Source organism: Athalia rosae, chromosome 5 (assembly GCF_917208135.1).
Source record: "Athalia rosae chromosome 5, iyAthRosa1.1, whole genome shotgun sequence".
Classification (NCBI taxonomy): domain Eukaryota; kingdom Metazoa; phylum Arthropoda; class Insecta; order Hymenoptera; family Athaliidae; genus Athalia; species Athalia rosae.
This window is the reverse complement of record NC_064030.1, coordinates 10,013,640-10,032,638: the sequence shown is the minus strand read 5'-3', so window position 1 is coordinate 10,032,638 and position 18,999 is coordinate 10,013,640. Positions and strand designations below refer to the sequence as shown.

Below are 18,999 nucleotides of genomic sequence, written 5' to 3'. Positions count from 1 at the left end.
ACGCTGACGAGTTTAAGAAGTTACAGACTTGTAATCATATATAGGAAATGTTCGTTAATAGTTGCGACTCTTGATGAGGTATCCTGTGGAAAGGCTGCAGGACTGAAGAGAAAATTTGATACGTATGTATATTTAACTCATTCGATAGCATCTCGCACGGGTTCTGGAAAAATTTAAAATTTTCCTCTCTGATACGTAGCAGCGCAACAAGCTTGGCATCGCAACCCCCTTGTGAGTTACGCCACACTGAAAAAGCTGAGGGATTTTATAGGATATGTTATAATATCTCGTTCGTCGGGGGAGATATTCATCTTTGGGGGGGGGAATGATATAAATTTTGTCCTCCCGAGTTGACTGACGACGTTTTCATTTCAGTATATTTTTTATTTTCTATTTCATTGGTTTATTTTGGTAAAGAGAATTTCAGAGATAAATTCGAGATATTGCCATGCACGCCGCATGAAAAAAGAAATCACTCATAGATTTATTTCTGGTGAATAATTTTCACTATTTTAATTAAACATAATGCCTAACCAAGTAGGCGAAGGATCATGCACGTCTAAATATGCTTCCCATTAATGCATCATGCAACAGAAATACAATATGAAGCGTGCATTACGCATGAAAAATTCATTGGGATTGAAAAAAATATATTATGGATTATTATTATACACCATTTAAACAACACATTTATTTTCCCAACAACAAAGTTAACACGCATGCTTAATTTTTAGATAAAACTGTATTCACTATATTTATCAATATTATTAATAATTTAAATTCAATCCAAAAGTATAACCCTGTTATAATTTGTTAATTACGAATTTTCATTAAATAAATGTTACAGGTTCAACGAACGATTCGCCATCCGTTAAATATAATTGAACGAATATATTTTTCGAAAGATTATTTCATTATCTGAAGTTTTCGAATTAAATCATCGAAAGTCGATTAAAATACTCTTAAGGTACAAGGAATTAATTTTGTTATACTGATATCCTGTTGAGAATAAAAACTGTTAAAAAAAGAAGATCAACGAAATACTTTAGTGCTTGCAAAGTTCTGTGACGCAAGCTCATGAAAATTCCCTTTAATGGGCAATTTTGTCAGTCAATACACGTGTACACAATTAATAAATATTATAATAACTTAGGTACATAGTGGTTCTCGACACAAGTAATCAAGCGGTTGACGGTAGATTTCAAAAAATTCTGTAGTTAGTATCATCAAGATATTTTCGGTATATATTTTGATGAATACAATGCAAGTAATCTATAAAAAAACATTATGAAGGCACTTAGAGAATGCGTGAGACTTAAAATCTATGTACAATATTAAGTCTCACGATCAGAAAAATAAAACATATATTACTAATTCTATTTGATGAGATTGTAGAAATACTAGATTTTTTTCTTTCATTTACATCAACTTGATCCAGCGAGCAGAGGAAACTCATGTTATCAAATTCTTTGCTTTCAATATTCAACAATTTATCTTACAATGAATTACACGTATATTATTACAGTAACATCATCTGAGTTTATCAGCTTTTGGGTTACTTCAAGTGGGAATATTCCAAATAAAAGAACTATGGAATACAGCAGATTCCGATACATGGATGAGCAGCTATATTTATCAGAAGTACTGAATATTCTTTTATTTTGAATTCGCGTTTCTGAGAATTTTCTATGCATGACAGATAGATCTATAATTTTATTTACATATCGTTTTCTATGCAACTAATGTAACTCAGACTCTCATGCAAGAGCCGTTTGGCCTGGTATAAGACATTTATTACTGACAAGTATTGTAATCAACTAATGTTGTGGCAGAGCAAATAAACTGTCATTTCCTCGGTTGTACATTGACGAAAGAATATCTAAAGAGGATGCAGAATTTCTAAATTTTGAGATAGGTTATTGGTCATCACTTGTTATTTACTATTCTCTAATTACGAATTTCTTATGAAGAATAATACATCGCTCTGAGTTTGCCAACTTTGTCTCTACACACCATCCATCTTTAGAACCAATGGAATATCACATCATAGCGTAAGATTCATAGGCATATTATTAACCATCTACTGCGATAAAAAAATTATTATCTAAATATCAGAGGTCGAAGGATGTGTCAGAACCGTGGTGATACTCCTCGTCTAACAGGGGTTCTTGTTCCACCACCATGTGAACTGCAAACAAAACTCTTCATGCATACCAAACATTTACATATAAAAGAAATCATTAAAGTTATTTAGTTGTAACTGAAAATAAGGAGTGTTTGCGTATTTATTGCAAATAAAAATATTACGAATCTATTAAAAAAAAGTGAGTAACATCAAAACAGGAGAAAATAGTCTACAAATGTTGCACAAAAAAGACCGCACACCCTTACATGCAGGGTTTTAGTTTGTCAAGTGCATATCCAAAATCCGAAGAAAATCATACTAAAGAGAATGTTAACGTACCTAGAAATTTGTAGAATGTAGAGCATAAATTGAGCAGTAGAGATATGGAAAGGTTCTCTGGATTATTTAGTCTTATAAAATATTTCATAATACAACCTGCGTTTATTAATATACATCATCATTTCATTACTCAATTTATATCATCAACCACAACTTGTTTACCTTAAAAAATTCAATGCTACCTGTAATTTGTTTATAAGAGTATAAATGTTTCATCGGTTACATCTACAAACACTACGTACATCTTTCGCTCAGCGATTTGTACCAAAAACAAAGAAAAAAATAAAAATTTAAAATGAAAAGAAACAGCTCGACTGATGATGTTAAATAGCATACTTTAATACATTTCGTTTGGTTAATGATTCACATAAATCTGATAAATATATTAGGATGATAAAAATGTCATTTTTATATACAGTGTTAGGTCTCACGCTTAATGATATATACAAAAGGTTGTCATTAAGGGAAAGATGCTATCCTTGTGTGGCTGGGGATTAGAAAACTGGATGAATATTCCATCTATCCAAAAGGCAACTGAGCATCGTAACTCAATAGTTGACTTTCTTCTACAGAAAGTTATTGGAAGGGGGGGTGGGGTCTGATCTATCGATATTTTTTAATTGCTTTTAGTTGCGTTTAAAAATCTACATTCATCGTATAAATAATGCATGCGTACATCCAGAAAACAACACGTGACGAATTTCTAATTCTTATCTCACTGTCAACAATGTTTACTTTTTTTTTCATTTACTTGTAAAAAATTGGTGATAGGAATTTAGTTTTTACTTTGTTCGTTTTTTTCTACATTTAATTCACTCAGATCATTCTGAAAAGTCATAGAGACATAGACTGACTAGAAGACTGTGGTTTTACTGTTATTTTAAGTTATGGTGGGCTAAAGAGAGCAATGTAAGATACAGCGTTAAGATGGTACCGTAAGTCGTTTAATCACATCACTTGTCACCTCATGAACATTACTAGAAAATATATGAATATCATATGTATACTGAGGAAAATCAAATACATTTATGAGCAAGTAAATTAAAAAGAAAGAAAAGGTTCTAAACTGAATCAACTTTGTGGATAGTTTCTCAATGATCAAGCAGGTGGAAACAGATCTACAGCCATCTGATATCCTTGTAGTGTTTCATTAGACAAGTAAGAGGACAAGCGACATTATTCAACGTTTTTACAGTGTTGTTAGGTGTCTGTGAGAATTTGATTTCAAGTAGAAAGAATGTAGAACGCGTCGACTTATTGGTATTTCGGAGCACCAATTCAGACAAGTAAAGGTCATTAATAAGCAGTTGCATCTTAAAAGGAGCATCCAGTTCTGGTAACCTTGCTCACAGCCACCTGAGTGTTATGGAACTAGAGGCTACAGATTTCTGATAATCACCACTCTGTAAATAGGATAAAAAAGCGCAAACACTCACAGTTAAGGAAGATCGTTAAATAAAATTGAACTAATTGAGTGAAGTCATGCTAGATCAAATTCTCAAGCTTGCTTGCAGTCGTTTAATTATTTAGAAAAAGGACCCATCACCAATTCCTCGTTAAAAACCTAACTCGCTCCTCCGCCCCAACTAATGTCATGTAAAAAAATGAGCTCTTAATTTCCGAATTATTAACGCTAGTTCGGAATAAATACAACTGCAATTTTTGGCACTTAAAACACTGAGAAGACAGGAATGGGGCTTGATAGTTTCAACTTCATCATAGCGATGATTCTTACGTTGCTAATTTTCAATTAAGTAGGGATTCAAAAACACTTCAACTCTACTGAACTATGTTTCATCGATGAGCTGAATACTGGTAATTTGTTTGAAATTGAAAAAACCAGAAATCTGACCTCATGACTAAAATATAACTCATTTTTTATTGTCCAATTGGTTTGGGGGCGAGCAAAGTATAACGTGATAATGAACGAACAGTGCTTCGTGACATTTTATGTACAATGATATTAAAACTTTGGATAATAAACCACAAATCATTGCACAATCGTCAATTATAAAATGTGTATGTACAGTACATTCATTATCACGGTGTGGACCTAGTGGTGTTTTTTTTGCAGTCTATTACGTTGAAGCCTGTTAGTACCGTTTTTCTCGGTGATAATGGAAGTCTGTGAAGTCCCAATGCGGTGTCCACCCACTGGTATCCTGAAGAGCATGATTTTCAGGTGATCACAAATTTCCAAGCAAACTTGAGAAGAATACCGAAGTAAGTCTAATGTCACCCAAATCTGAAAGATGAATAACAATTTCATCAGCCCAACGAGTGAATGAATTTGTAATTGAAAAATATGATCACACAGCATCACTTACTAAACAAAGCCAAAGAACGTAATATTCTTTGATAAAGAAATTGAAGTACTGATTGAGGAACAGCATCGCAGGTCCAATCAGTGCAGTATCCAGGTATTGCATTTCATTTTTAGTCATGTGTGCGACCTATCAATGAAAAGACGAGTATTTTGGACACTTCCACAACTTTGTACAATATTTGAATAGGCTTTTTTACTAAACCACAACTTACCACAAGCCGGTTAGTTACTTTGGCAGCTACCATGCCAAAGGCCAGTATATACAAGGCAGGATGATTTTCATAGACGTGCTCAGCACTTTTTCTGTATATTATAAAGGCGGGCACCACAACAAAACTGAAGGGGATTATCGGTGACAGTACCGAAGTTCCCTAAAATAAATTAATTTCTACAGTACTCAGTAATATACGGGTTTGATTAATAATCTTTAGCTACAAAGCGATTATGCATTGCACTACTATCTTCATTAGCCCATTCCAAGTTTGAATTTTCCCCTCAATGCAATTGTTGAAATAATGATAGAAAAGCATGCCCGTGAATTTGATACTGGTAAACTTTCAAACCAGAACGTAAAATCAGATTTAATCATAACCCACCAACCAATAGTAATAAAATGATCATAAAACTATGGAAATTTAGGAAATTATTCAAATATCACTCAAGCAGAGAAGATTCTTTGAAAAAATGTATTCAAATTGATTACACTCAACCATAGTTAAAAATTTCCACGTCTGCAAAGTGAATGACAGGCACAACCTTTACCATTAAATCATGCTTCAAAACCATTTCACATAGCATTGTGAAAATTTTGTTATGCAGGCATAGTTTAGATGATTTCAAGAGAGAGGAATTATCAAGGTTTGGACTTTAAAATATGATTGATATTGAAAAGATTTGAAAAAATAGTGACCATTGATAGGTATAGAATGGGTGGCAAAGGTATATAAAATTAAGGAATGAAAAAACCACTTTGTGATACGATCAACTGAGATTACAGTGCAAGACCTAGGCCCATTGGTAAATAACATTAAATTGTTCTGATCTATTTGGCCAATTTTTCATACTCGTCGGATTCATTTGGAAATCTAATGCCTACAGCACTGCTTTTACAAATGGATTGTTTGTAAGAATGGTATGAATAGAATAACTAACTATCAATGGAATTCTATTTATTGCATTCTGAATTGTATGTTAACATATCAATATGACCATCATATTTACATATACCAAGTATATTTCTGATTTGCATGGGCCTAAATCCAAGTGATATATGGTTTGTGCACTACAAAGGGCAAAGGGTTCGAACTTTGTCTTGGCTGACTTACAGCAACGGTGGAGCCATTCTTTCCGACACCACCGGCAAGAATTACTGACACGCTGCTCTGCGCTAGCAAAACAGCGATGCCGACTGCTGCCCACAGAGGAAACACCTTCACCTCTGTGTTAATGTATGGCAACTACATGTTCGAAATATACAACTGCTGGTTAGTTGTAAAGAGAGATACACACGTGCAATGAGTACAAAAGTTCTGTCATTTTGGTCGATCAAATAGCATCAACGTAAAATGAAAGACTAATAACTTAATTCATGTTTAAATTTAAACGCTTCGAATCCCCCATGACACACCACACATCTTCCAATTATTATTAATAATTTAAAAAAATCAAACATTGAGACCAGTACTTGGTTCAAGAAAATTATGAATAGAAAACTAGAAGCAATTATTAAAACAATTTTGATAAGTAAATCTTGATTGTCATGAATTTCCGGTCATGGCGATCATTTTCATCATAGAAGGCATTAATGATGAGCACAAAGTTGTCTCTATAATTTGACTGGTCCATGAGATGATGTCTGAATAGTTTTTGACACGATCCAATAGTTGCTTTAGAAGTTGTTGCTTGCAAAATGTATGCATAATGTTTCTGGATTACGTATTTTGTGTTTTCAACCAGAATACTTATTCGCAGACTAGTTGAATTTACCATAACGAGTAAATCACCTTCCTACTTCATTGAATCGATACTGAAACGAATGAAAATAATGTTATAAATTTTTAGATTTGAAAATGATTCCACTACCAGGAAAAACATCACTGTTAAAATTGTAAGTGACAAACTTATAGCCCGTTCTTGTGAAATAAATACGTATTAAGAGACATCGTTTCACACATATATAAAAATATCTGTTAGTGTTGTTGTGGATAAATTTAATGTTGTGTTTCAGCAGTGTGAAGATTTAAATAAATTTTCATTGAAGGGCAAGATGTCTTACGTGATAGAACACATTATTTTAATTGAGCAAAATTAACTTCGTAAAATAGGAAAAAGAAAGAACTTCACCAGACAATGGGCACACCCTGCGACTGTCAGCTTTTAAAAAAAAGAAAGACTGAAGATTTTCCCTGGCTTTGTAAATTTTTCACCACGTAATACCCATAGTAATGCCCGATAGAACATGGGCAAGCACAAAGAGGCATGTAAATTATAAGATTTCCTATATTAATATATTACAAGAATAACTCATAAGGTTTAAATATGCAATGAGCCAATTATCATGACTTACTGCAATTGTGGAACCATTCTTTCCAACACCACCAGATTCAAAGACTCTACAGAATTCAACGAACACGTGAATGTAGCCTGCATAAAAAATCGCGGCTGCGGAGTTATTGATAGTGCCAAGTCCGGGAATGGGAATCTAAACAAACGTATAAAATCTGCCAATTATAGCGATTTTATAATCAAAAAAATGAGATAAAAATTTTGCTTCAGATGAGGAAAAAATTTCATCGTGTGCGCCAATTGTTTTTGGTGGTACCTATGCTGAAATAACGGAAAAAATAGAATCTGATAAACTCAATACTTATATATATTATCTACAAATTTTTCATTCTTTTTTTTTCCAGCTAATAAATTGACACGAGGGATTGAAGGCACGTGGGAACTGCTGACTTTTAAATTATCACACGATTCATCAAGAGACTTCTGACTCCCTTCCAAGTCCCAAATTCATTTAACATTAATTTTCGAAAGAGCGTTTTTTTACCGTTAGAATTAATATATTCCAAACCTATAGCTGGACTTGGAAGAAAACACGTTTGGTTATCTGAAATGAGCAGGTGAGAAAAAGTTTAAAGTAGCACTTTAGTGTGACAGAGGTAAACAGGTATTAATCAAAAATTCCATGCAACACGAAAAAAAGATTGCGCTACAGGTGCATGTAAAAGTATATAGAAATTATCGATTAATTAACATCAGAGAGTTCTAAATCAAAAGACTAATACTGCGCATGAGTACTGTACAAGCTGTATTCAACATATTTTTCTTGCTCTATTGAAAGTAAAAGATCAGAGACTTGGAAGTGCCATTGCAAGTGCCATTGTAACTTAAAGTTTACTACATTACATGTCTTGGTAATAATAGCTGCTATGAAGATTAATTCATAGCTGTAATATTATTCGATACTGCCTTTTGAACTCATTTGCATGATGTATTTTAGTGACTGTAAATTATAGAAATATTTTCACGTTAACATATCAGAGCAATAAAGTTTCTAAGACCCCGATCTAGTAATTACAAGGAAACCAAAGTTTAGTCTACTAATAACATCTATGTAATCGAAAAAAGAAAAGAATAATTTTCATGATCTGTTTAAGCATTGATCGTAAATGATAAGGACATGAACAAAGGGAAAGGATGAAATAGAATTGATATGACTTGAAATGAAGTAATTGAAATCAATGTTAGTTAATACAACATTGTGAGTAGGTAAAATCAGCACCGCTCCTCATGCCATGCAGTTCCCTTTTGCTGCATCGCCAACTGAAAAGTCTAACTATCAAACTTACAGCAACAGTCGAACCATTCTTGCCCACTCCTCCGGTGAAAATCACCGAAAACATGGAATATAAGTTTGCCAATGCACACACCACTGTCATTACTCCTAGCAAATATTTAAATTCAAAACCATCAATGTATGGTATCTGCAAGAAACATTATCGTTAGACTTTGCAGACTAGCATTTGCTGAGACACGTTGTCTAGTTTATAGCACAAGTAGAGCTGAGTTTTCAACCAGATCAGAAATTAGATGTTGCAACAGACGAATTAAGGTCTCTATGTGAGGTGAATCATTAAAAATAATTGGAAATTGAATAATAGCAATGCAAAGCATTTCATCATCCCTGGAATCAAGGGAATTGGAAAGATAAAAAATTAAAAATTAAAAATTAATATGTATTCAAGAGTAAGTTTGTAAAACCAATATTGAATTGCTTTCACCATATCTTTTAGAAAGAAGAAAACTGAAAAGTTGAGTTTTGATGTGTCATTAATTGGTGAAATTGTATAGAAAAATGATTGAGGAAAAATGATTCGTTACATGCTTATTGGTTTCAAACTCAAATGAGCCGAGCAAATAGCCAAACTTGTATCTCAAAATGAAATCTCAAGGGTGAATAAATTTAAGGTCACAGGTCAAAAGTTTGAGAACAGCTGTGGAGTCAATCTTACATACCTCATATAGGAAATGGCTGATTTTCTTTTCATAAAAATTTGCGATATGTGCTCAAAACTTGTTAAATAGGTGTTTTGAGTTTGAAACATGACATAATAGCCATTGGTCATTAGTTTCAGATTGACCATAGCTTGTATAATTGTCAAACTGAGTACAACTAATAAGTAATAATTCAATGTGGAATGAACAAATAAAAGTTATCATATTCTGATAATGAATGCTTCCTTGTAAAATCTTATTGTCATGGATGTGTGACGTGGGCTTCGAAATAATATAATCATTCGGAAATTTAGAATCCATACGCAATGTGCATACAGAAGTATGCAACGTAATAAAAGATTATCAAGAAATTATCAAGAAATTGAAAAGCACATGGACTACCTGTTCATGCTTTTAAAACTTATTGGATATTTAGCAATTCAAATGATATTCAGAAACAAGGTGAAAAATAAAAAAATTATATATTTAAATGAACACAACCTCCATCATCCAAACACTTGGCCCAAAAATTCCAGAAATAACGTGGATTCCCATGATTGTAAATTGAGCTTCTGTGACATCCACTTTCCCAAACCTCAGTGTTCCTGTTTATGAAAAACTTATTTGATTTAGGCTAAATGTCTACAAACATATGTACAGCAGATAAGACAAGGTATTCTTACCTGAAACATAAGTTTGCCAATGAGCGCAATAAAATAATGTCATGGCACAAAAACATTGGAAAAACATCCAGGTTGGATAGTATCCTAACTGCACAGCTATGCATGCCGACAAGGCAACAAACACTGTAAATATGATTTGTAAAGGTTATCGATTGAGCAGAAGGATATTTAGTTGAAGTTCAGTGGGTGACAAATTCACCTGTTGAAATAGAGTCACATCCGTGATCGAATAATTCGCCCAATGGACTTTGTGTTCCAGTTCTCCTCGCTTGTTTACCATCAATGGCATCAAGACTTTGATAAATGAACAAGCCGAGGGCACACAAAAGACATGCCCACCGTGGTGCCTGAACGTATAGAACAAGAATTGTTAGAGCATAAAATTGAACTGGTGCCAACAAAATGTATTCCTTGACAATCAGCGTGAGGAAAGATATTTTACATAATAAAATCCACATAATATGCCCACTACATGAGAACCTCGAGACATGAAAACAAATCTGAGTCACAATCTCCTGTAACTTGCCAATAAGTTTCATGTTCCAGAGTATAAATAAGCTGGCAGGTTCTAAAAATCTAAGATTTGACAAAGATTTGACTAAAATTGTAATTGCATAACTGTACGAAGATAATAATCGCTTTATCGAAAAAATAAACACTTCACGTGTAGTTGTATCGCTCAAATACTTTCTGACGTAAATGAGAAAAGTTGCGATTGGAGGTTATGGTAATGTTTTGAGTGCTTACGTACCTCAATTCTGGCGTCAGGACTGTGCCACACGAGTATTAGAGTTGTTAAGATGTTGATGACGAGACCAATAATTGTAATTAAGTTGGGCGCAAGCCATAACGGAACTTTACTGACAAGCCAATTCCACCACGGTTGCAAAAATGGGTCCATTAGGCTAACGCTAGTACAGCTGTACTTGTGCTCATTTAGCCTTTTCAGCTGACCTGGAGATAGCAATCTCTCTTTGTAAAACTGCATGTTTAATTTCTTATTATCGCTTTTTCACATAAGATACTCCGGACAACACTTTTCTGCACATTGATTATATTTTTTAGCACTTTCTTTCTGAATGAAATAATTTGACAGACTACGTGCTACATTCACGGGCACCTACGTACACGTACTGACAACTTATGCGAAGCGCTGTGGTCGCCGGAAGCTGTCTCACTACGGAAGCCCGCTGAGAATGGTCGAACTGACTTTGGTTGGTGTTCAGACTGTCGGCGTGCAAATTGAATCTGCGTTTTGGCACGTGACTTCAAAATTAGTTTCAGATGCCGAAGAGATATGATAGCATCATGATGATATAATAAGAACTGAATTATCTGATTGTAAATGTACCCTTCGTTGAAATAATGGGTAATTAGATTTTCTCAGATAGGATGTTCAACGTCGGATTCAGGATGGTGCATCGTCTGCGCAATAGTAATGAAATGCTACTTTCAATATAAGTAACTTTAGACCACTGAGAAAATACAGGTATGATCATCTATAAACCAACTAGTCACAACCAGGGAAATTATTTCCGCATTTACCTTCTGGGATGCGGGGGAAATACAGGATTTTTTTAATTACCTATGTATAAGATAATAAAGGATTATAGTTGCCGATTTCGTCCGATTGTGTATATCGGCAATTATGCAGTTGGGAACCCCTACCAGTGGTCGATGGTCACGCCGGACTATTGAAAGTTCAGTCCGTTTCCAGGAGCGTCACGTTTCGGATTAGCAGAGGGAACAAACATTTGCTTGGGAACAACAAAATCGCTACAGAAGTATGGCAGCGTTTATGGGTTTCTCCCGAATATTAGTTGGTGCGGCAAGTAATTGTTTCAAGAGAATTTCTCCACCACTTTTGATCAATGTCAAGGCGCAAGGTTAGCGAATGCGATATTTGTCAATTCATCTCACAGTCGGTCTCGTTGTTAGATCCATAAATGAGCAATTCATAACCTATTTTTCAGGTGTTAGATTATGGGAAATTCCTACCGCTGGATTACGTTCACAAACATTATCCAATCAAAATAAATTCGCTCCTTCGCATCAAGAAGAAGTTCAGAACTCCACAGAAGAGGATGAAAAAATAACACGCGGTAATCATCAACTTCTTGTATGTTCATTTCGAGGTTGAATGAAAATTAACATTGTAGGTGTTGTGGAAATTCCCACACAACCTGTCTGCGATTACAACTGAGCATTCGATTTTCTTACAGTTATTAATCAATCTATTACTTTCAGATGTTATAGAGAGAGTGAACGCACAGATAGCGACTGCATCTACAGGACGCTTGTTTGCGATAGTTCAAGTTTGCGGCAAACAATTTAAAGTCACTGAAAATGACATAATTATCATCCAAGGTTATTGGCCACCTCAGATCGGAGACAGACTGACTCTAGAAAAAGTCCTTCTGGTTGGAAGCTCTGATTTTACACTGATAGGAAGACCGATTCTCAACAGGCAACAGATAAATATTGATGCCACTGTTGTTGAAAAGTCTATGTCACATGTAAAAACTCACTTCAAAAAAAAGAGGAGGAAACAGTACATGAGAATCAATTGTAAGTTGATGTGTAGTATTCACAGCCCTCTGTAGTTCATATATTTTTGACATTCAACTATTTTTCAACTTATATCTTATTTTCAGTCCGCAGAGATGAGCACACAATGTTGAGAATAAATTCTATCAACATAAATGGCAAATTGAACGATTGTAAGGAATTTGAAGGATTGGACAGAATATTTTAATTTGATGTGATACAAAATACAAATGTACATTTTTAGTTTGATTTAATAACAAAGTATACATATAGTGGCTCCAGAAAATTAATTCCATTATTCCAATATAACAGATATTCTCATTTATTGTAAAAATAATAGAGCAGTTTTAATTCAATTTCAACTACAAGATTCTACCGCGTCCCAAAATATAACTTATAAGTGTAAAAAGCTAGGGGGAAACATAATTGAAAAAGTACAAAAGTTTGACTTTTGGTATTTTTTGGAAAAATTTTAGATATAGCCCCTTTGTATTGTAAACTTATTTCTGTGACGGATATTATACTACAAATTCATCGGTTATCTATTTTTCAACCAGATAGGGTTCTGCTGTCATTTAACATCCTAAATCAAATTTTCACTAATTTTTCATTAGATTGTAGCAGTACGATTGATTCGAGTAACTAATTATTTCTGTGACGGATATTATACTACAAATTCATCGGTTATCTATTTTTCAACCAGATAGGGTTCTGCTGTCATTTAACATTCTAAATCAAATTTTCACTAATTTCTCATTAGATCTTAGCAATGCGATTGATACGAGTAACTAATTATTGGTTTAACATTTGGGTGGACTTCAAGTAGAGTGTTGTTGCGGACAACACAGCGTGAATTATTAGATAGAAATTATTAGTCATCAGAGATGTAAATTATTGCACAGCGTCAGAAGTATCCTCAGACTTGAAATTAATGATTAAATAACAGTGATTTATTGCAAAGTGTCTTAGATTGAGGATTAAGCTCCATTGTGACGAATAAAATTTTTTAAAGCGACATCTTATTCAGTATAAAAACATAATTAGAGACCCACACCAAATTGCGTCAGTCAAATTCAACTTCTTATCAAACTTTTAGCGTGTTAAAGTCAACTCAATATTGAACAAATGATACAGCGACTCCAACATCTTTTGTTTCATTAGCGTAAGTGTAATATGCTAAAAGTACGAAAAAGTATCGTGCAGTAGGGTCGATTACCCATTAAATTTTCTATACCTCCGACTTCAGTAACAGCTTTTTAACATTTGTTTTCTTTACTGACAATGAAATTCATATTGCGAAGGAAGCTGAGATGATAAGGGCAACGATCATATCGTAATTGCTTCTAATGATAATAAATACTTATATCTAATATTATGATGAAACTTATCATCAGCGACTGATGTAACAAATTGTTAGTACGTGTATATAATAGAATCACAAAAATTTTGTTAATAAAATATGTATCCGTAGGCTCTTATAACATTGCATTAATATACTATAATATATTAATAATTATGATGATAAATCATATCTTTAGTGTGATGATAAAAAAAATCAACTCTAGATTCTGATTAGTTAATTTATAACTATAAATGTGATAAAACTTTACTCAACATCGATCACTTTTTGTTAGCTACAATTTGTATTGGACTGATTATTGATTTCACTGGTAAACTTGATCGTATTTTGATTGCTTATTGGAACTAGTTGTAAAGTGTCACCTATTTGCACGGCTTTAAATAAGTCTCCTGGGGATAACACGGGAGTTTGAACCTGGGTCAAAATAGCATAGCTTGTACTGTTGACACGGCTAGGATTTTCTACTACAATAGGTTGTAGCAAAGGAGAGGTGATTTTGTATTCGCTTGATTTTATAGGAATTAACTTATTGGTACTGAAAGTCGCGAGATTAACGAATTTCGGTGTGAAACTCTTAGCTTGAATTTTATATGGTGCGATTTTAACCATTCTTGTAGCGTTCAAACCGACATCTTTAGCTATTAATTTCCTAGACATGGTATTTTCAACTTTCATGATATTTGGATCTCTAATTTTTAGTTTTAATGGCGTAAAAGAAGCCTCGTTTTTCATTCGTACATCAGATTTCACGGAAGTTACGTTTACAGTAGGTACTTGAGTTTTCAAGCTAGGAACACTAATAGGGAGGGGTGAGTTTGATAATGGGAAACAACTGTTAGATGCATTAAATGCAGTATTTTCGACTAGATTCTTATTATCAACAGCCATAATAGTTTTTCTATCAATACTAGTTCCTGTTTGGCATTTAGGTATATTCGGGCTGGATTTGTCCAACAATGCATTCAATGGTTTGGAATATAGATTTTCGATATTTCTGGATTCCAAAGAATGCGGGCTGTTCAAAATATTGCTCCACTCACCTGAAACTTGTGTGGCTGATACGCAGGATTCAGAATTGTGCCTAGGAAATAATTTGATACAAACTTTTGGCTTTGGTTGTTCACTTGACTTCAGCCTCTCAAGTTCCATTTCTGCAACTTGTAATATTGAATCATCCAAACGATCTAAAGGTCGATCAGTATCCAGGCAAGGAGAGCTCATCGTACGACCAAATTTTTCATCTGGTAAGTAAACCAATAGTACTTGAAATATTAACTCATAATTATTTTACACTTGGAATGTGCATTAGGCAATTCATTCTAAAATACCTGTCCCAAATAGCTTCCTCTTTCTTGGTTCTCTTCGATGATTATTAGGGGTGGTTGAGCCAAGGAGTAATTTGTTAGGCGTAATGGATTGCTTCAAAGTGGATTGTGGAAAAAATTTGGTCGTACCATTTCCAATAGGGGTAGCCATTCCTATAAGCGAATGTCTTGTTCCTTCCCTGATGATCGTGTCTATAAAAGATCTCGATTATAGAGTATTTTGAAAATGTTGGGTCCATTAAAATTGATATTTTATCCTATTATCGTCGAATTCTTACCTGTGCCAAAGTCAATGTAGTCGATGTCTGGGCCGGTATATTTAAAAATAGGCTTTCTTATCGTACTATCTGACCTGCTGACTTTTTTTATCAAACCAATCGCTGTCAAAACATTAGCAATGTCATACAGTCTTCTTACTTTAGTTTTGAAACGTGATCTGACAGTGGTATTTGGTAATTTTTTTGGCTCGTCAGTACCCATTATAAGAACTTTTGCCGCTATATCCAAATTTATAACTCCGTTCTAAGACACGATACAGTTAGTATTACAAAGTATCTACAGGGCTAGAAAATACGTTATGAAAATTCGACATACCTTTAATGATACAAGAAAGAGCATGATAAATTTTTGGCACATAACTCCGAGGCTTTTATCCTCCTTAGCATTATTGATATCTGTAAAGCTTGCATCAATATTTGGGCTCTGTGCAACTGGTGCAATGAAATAAGGTGATCCATCAAAATAATCAGCTGTGTATGCGTTGTTTTGTTGCTGTATTTCTTGGATCTGTTCTCGCAGGCCCAATGTAATGGCCAATGATTTGAGTCTTGCTAGAGTGCTGGGTAAGTTACTTTGTCCGTGCCACAAGTATCGATTCTTTCCTGCTTTAGAAGCCATCTCGAGACTTTCAAGAACATTTATTATATCGTATATCCTTCGCTTTTCAGTACCCAATGTTTTTGCTGTTTTATCCAGCGATATTTCTTGCGGTATTTCACTTTGTATGCTCAAAGGATATAGACTGAGAAATCTATAGCAAAGTTATCATAATTAATTATTGAGTAGAGCCAGAGCCCGATCATGGTAATGTATCAAACCTTCCACAAACTCACTTGTTGCACAACAACCCAAGAGACTTTTCTTTGCGCGGTAACAATTTAAAAGGATCAGAATCTGAATTACAGGAAATGTTTATTCTGCTAATTTTTGCTTGAGCATTAATCTGGGGTGCGCTTTTGAGATTTGATGCCAAGGTAGTTAGAAGTCGAAGATTGGCTGTGGGGGATACAGGTTCTGTTTTGACGTTGCTAAGTTCACGTAACACTCTGCGATCTACAGACTCTTTGGCTCCAGGATCCATGGCTGAAATGTAAATTCATTATGAAGTATTTCTATTTATGTGGGAGTATAAAAATTCAACGTATTCATCCCTACACTGTCGTAGGGATGATTGTTACACTTCCTGAAATACAAGAACCTCTGCTGAATTTATACTCTATTTTTTTTTTCTCGTGATTTGAGCGGAGTTACCACCACTCGTACTTTGATTAAATTTTCTAATTACCTCATTCTCGTAGTATGATTAACGTACACTCAACATTCCACACCTCAACGCTGTTTAGACGCACTTATATTTCGTTTCCAGAGCTCTAGTTGGCTCCAGACTCTAGCAGCCTTCACTGCCTTGCCGGCATAAAATAATATCCTAACCTAACCTTCTAGTGCACGAATGTTCTTGATGTCCGATTCCACGTTCCTTTTTTTGGCGCGAGCCGGGCCAGTGCGAGATTTCGCGCTATTTGAATATCGACACATCGATATATTGTATCGATCAATTCTTCATACCGTTTGAAAGTTTGTCGGTTCCGCACAGTGCAGGAATCGTATGTATTAAGACATTTAATTACGTTTCAGCCAATTGATTACGTCATCAATGACTTCCACAATAATCCACATCATCGGGAAGGTATTCGGTGCGTTCAATTCATATTCAACTTCTAAGAAAGATGGGCAGCCTGCGATTGGGGACGATATTACTGATGTATCACGATTGCACACTTTATCATAACGCATTATTTTTCCTAGGAAATAAGAGGCTCTGGTAGAGATGTCCATGATGCGTTGACTTAACTCGTAATTTATAGCCATACCCCACCGATATTGATTCAATATTCCAAAACACAGTGAAGAATGCATCTACAGAAATAAACGAAGCTGCGAGTATGGTTTCAAAGTTTATTGCACAGTCACGAGTGATCGAACGCAGATTTTTCATTGCCTACTTGGTAGTACAGCCTCGTCTGAGTTCTGATTATATCTATGGGTCGTTTTGGCTCACGTCCGAGATCCGAATGTCAGTAATTTGGCTTCGTTGAGAAAAATCAGACAGGTATACACCGTTGACTGAAAATCCTCAGTCAACGTATACATTGCTAGATAGGCAGGTAGGTATGTGTAAGTACCTGCAGCAGGTGAATGTATTATTTTTATTTGCTATGTGGTATCAGATCTCGCTAACGAGACATTGATACACCATTTCTCTTTGCCCGTTGGGCTGGTCGGGTTTGAACTGTAAACTTTTCTGGACGCGGGTTCAACGAAGCGTCTGGGGTCTCGAATTTTCGTAATTCGACGTTAGTATGTGCGGAGGGTAGAGTACGTGAGCTTGCGACTCGACGCCACGACGCCCCTCAACGGCGGGTTGTCCTCTATCTCGAAAAGAAAAAGAATGAAAAACGAACGAAATTGAAAAAAAAAAAGAGGAGACGATACATAGATACCCAAAGGTACACGGCATTTTTACAACTTTTTCTCCAACTTCTAACATAGTTATATTTTTTTGTACGCGATTACGCGGAAATACGACGAGCAGTGTGGTTCCTCAGTGTTACGATGTTTGCTGATGAAAACTAATATTTTCGGGAATTCTAATGGGAATTCTAGGACCAGCTGCCTGTGCAATCATATCAAATACCATTACTTACGACTCGTCCGCCTTTTTGGCCGAGTCCATCAAACAGGACGACGATTTTCTTTTCAGTATGTTGAATAAAGTAACTACATACGTGTTCATTGTACGACCGATATACTTCGTGCTTCTCCAGCAATTCGTAGAGAACCTCGAGATCCGGCCGCAGCAAGCTCCGGTAATTACATGACTTGGCTTTACGTTGTACGTACCTCCCTATTTATACATGTTATACCTTCGAAGGGAGGTAGGCCCTGTTTCCTCTGTAATTACGTATACGTATTGGAAGATTACCTTGGTTAAGCCTTCGGCTGCGTTACGTCTCGCGCCTCACGTCTTACGCCCTATGCCTCTGGTATTGTTCTCTTTCGTCTTGTGTGAGCTTGGGCGGATGAATTTCGAAGATCTCAGGAATTATTTCAGCGTTGAGAATAGGTACAAGTGAATACATTTGAAGGTACTACAAATATGATCCTCACATTTGTAACAATTCAAAGAAGAGATAAGCTGGGTGGGGAAATCGATGAATAAAACGGTATATCCATTCTCCGGTCCTGTGGGGCTCCGGTCTGGTAATGGTAGCAAACGGTATAATGCAATGTCTAGACTGTAGAACCGATCTGTAGTGTTATTCGAGAATATTGAGCAATCGGTCTTCCATAAAAATTATTGGGAACTAGCAACAGAACGACACATTTTTCCTACGCCAAGTTTGCAGTGCCTCGGAGATGCTGATGTTTCTCTCCTCTGGAGTGTCTTTTATAAGATTTCAACAAATCTGTGTCCTAATTAGCACCTCGCCTTTCTTAATAAACTGAGATTTACGTTC

General features: G+C 35.1%; 3 protein-coding genes across 8 annotated transcripts; 1 reads left to right on the top strand and 2 right to left on the bottom strand.

Moving 5' to 3' along the window:
- Nucleotides 1-660: 660 nt before the first annotated feature.
- On the bottom strand, nt 661-11,129 carry LOC105688550 (cholinephosphotransferase 1). 6 transcript variants are annotated; one of them, XM_048655779.1, is made up of 10 exons: nt 10,722-11,129; nt 10,170-10,317; nt 9,971-10,093; nt 9,789-9,892; nt 7,357-7,491; nt 6,116-6,247; nt 5,003-5,161; nt 4,792-4,917; nt 4,565-4,709; nt 661-2,202 (listed from the first exon to the last, which is right to left on the bottom strand). In XM_048655779.1, exons 1-10 carry the CDS (start codon nt 10,956-10,958, stop codon nt 2,156-2,158), a joined length of 1,356 nt encoding a protein of 451 aa, XP_048511736.1. In that variant the 5' UTR covers nt 10,959-11,129; the 3' UTR covers nt 661-2,155. The 6 variants fall into 6 exon arrangements, with proteins under 6 accessions (XP_048511736.1, XP_048511735.1, XP_012260392.1 ...); XM_048655778.1 differs by having other exon boundaries at nt 661-2,188; nt 10,722-11,127; XM_048655780.1 differs by lacking the exon at nt 661-2,202 and adding an exon at nt 2,547-3,867 and having other exon boundaries at nt 10,722-11,128.
- Nucleotides 11,130-11,658: 529 nt separating this feature from the next.
- Nucleotides 11,659-12,803, top strand: LOC105688554 (39S ribosomal protein L21, mitochondrial). The gene is made up of 4 exons (XM_012404980.3): nt 11,659-11,856; nt 11,944-12,072; nt 12,218-12,538; nt 12,625-12,803. The coding sequence occupies exons 1-4, from the start codon at nt 11,757-11,759 to the stop codon at nt 12,723-12,725; spliced, it is 651 nt and encodes a 216-aa protein (XP_012260403.1). The 5' UTR covers nt 11,659-11,756; the 3' UTR covers nt 12,726-12,803.
- Nucleotides 12,751-17,095, bottom strand: LOC105688553 (transcription factor E2F8-like). Its single transcript, XM_012404979.3, has 6 exons — nt 16,767-17,095; nt 16,315-16,564; nt 15,797-16,232; nt 15,481-15,724; nt 15,206-15,394; nt 12,751-15,118 (listed from the first exon to the last, which is right to left on the bottom strand). Exons 2-6 carry the CDS (start codon nt 16,560-16,562, stop codon nt 14,148-14,150), a joined length of 2,088 nt encoding a protein of 695 aa, XP_012260402.2. The 5' UTR covers nt 16,563-16,564; nt 16,767-17,095; the 3' UTR covers nt 12,751-14,147.
- Nucleotides 17,096-18,999: the final 1,904 nt, after the last annotated feature.

Bases quoted from the DNA above. Each gene is read 5' to 3' on its own strand.
- LOC105688550 (XM_048655778.1), bottom strand. From the start codon at position 10,958: ATGCAGTTTTACAAAGAGAGATTGCTATCTCCAGGTCAGCTGAAAAGG. The intron at 7,492-9,788 runs GTTGTGTTCATT...ACGTTTGTTTAG, and splicing joins CAAGTGTTTGGATGATGGAG to ATTCCCATTCCCGGACTTGG. The intron at 2,189-4,564 runs GTACTAACAGGC...TTTTGTTTGCAG, and splicing joins CATTATCACCGAGAAAAACG to TTCACATGGTGGTGGAACAA.
- LOC105688554 (XM_012404980.3), top strand. From the start codon at position 11,757: ATGGCAGCGTTTATGGGTTTCTCCCGAATATTAGTTGGTGCGGCAAGT. The intron at 11,857-11,943 runs GTTAGCGAATGC...CCTATTTTTCAG, and splicing joins GATCAATGTCAAGGCGCAAG to GTGTTAGATTATGGGAAATT. The intron at 12,073-12,217 runs GTAATCATCAAC...TATTACTTTCAG, and splicing joins GGATGAAAAAATAACACGCG to ATGTTATAGAGAGAGTGAAC.
- LOC105688553 (XM_012404979.3), bottom strand. From the start codon at position 16,562: ATGGATCCTGGAGCCAAAGAGTCTGTAGATCGCAGAGTGTTACGTGAA. The intron at 16,233-16,314 runs GTGAGTTTGTGG...ACTTTGCTATAG, and splicing joins CTTGGGTTGTTGTGCAACAA to ATTTCTCAGTCTATATCCTT. The intron at 15,725-15,796 runs GTATGTCGAATT...ATCGTGTCTTAG, and splicing joins TCTTTCTTGTATCATTAAAG to AACGGAGTTATAAATTTGGA.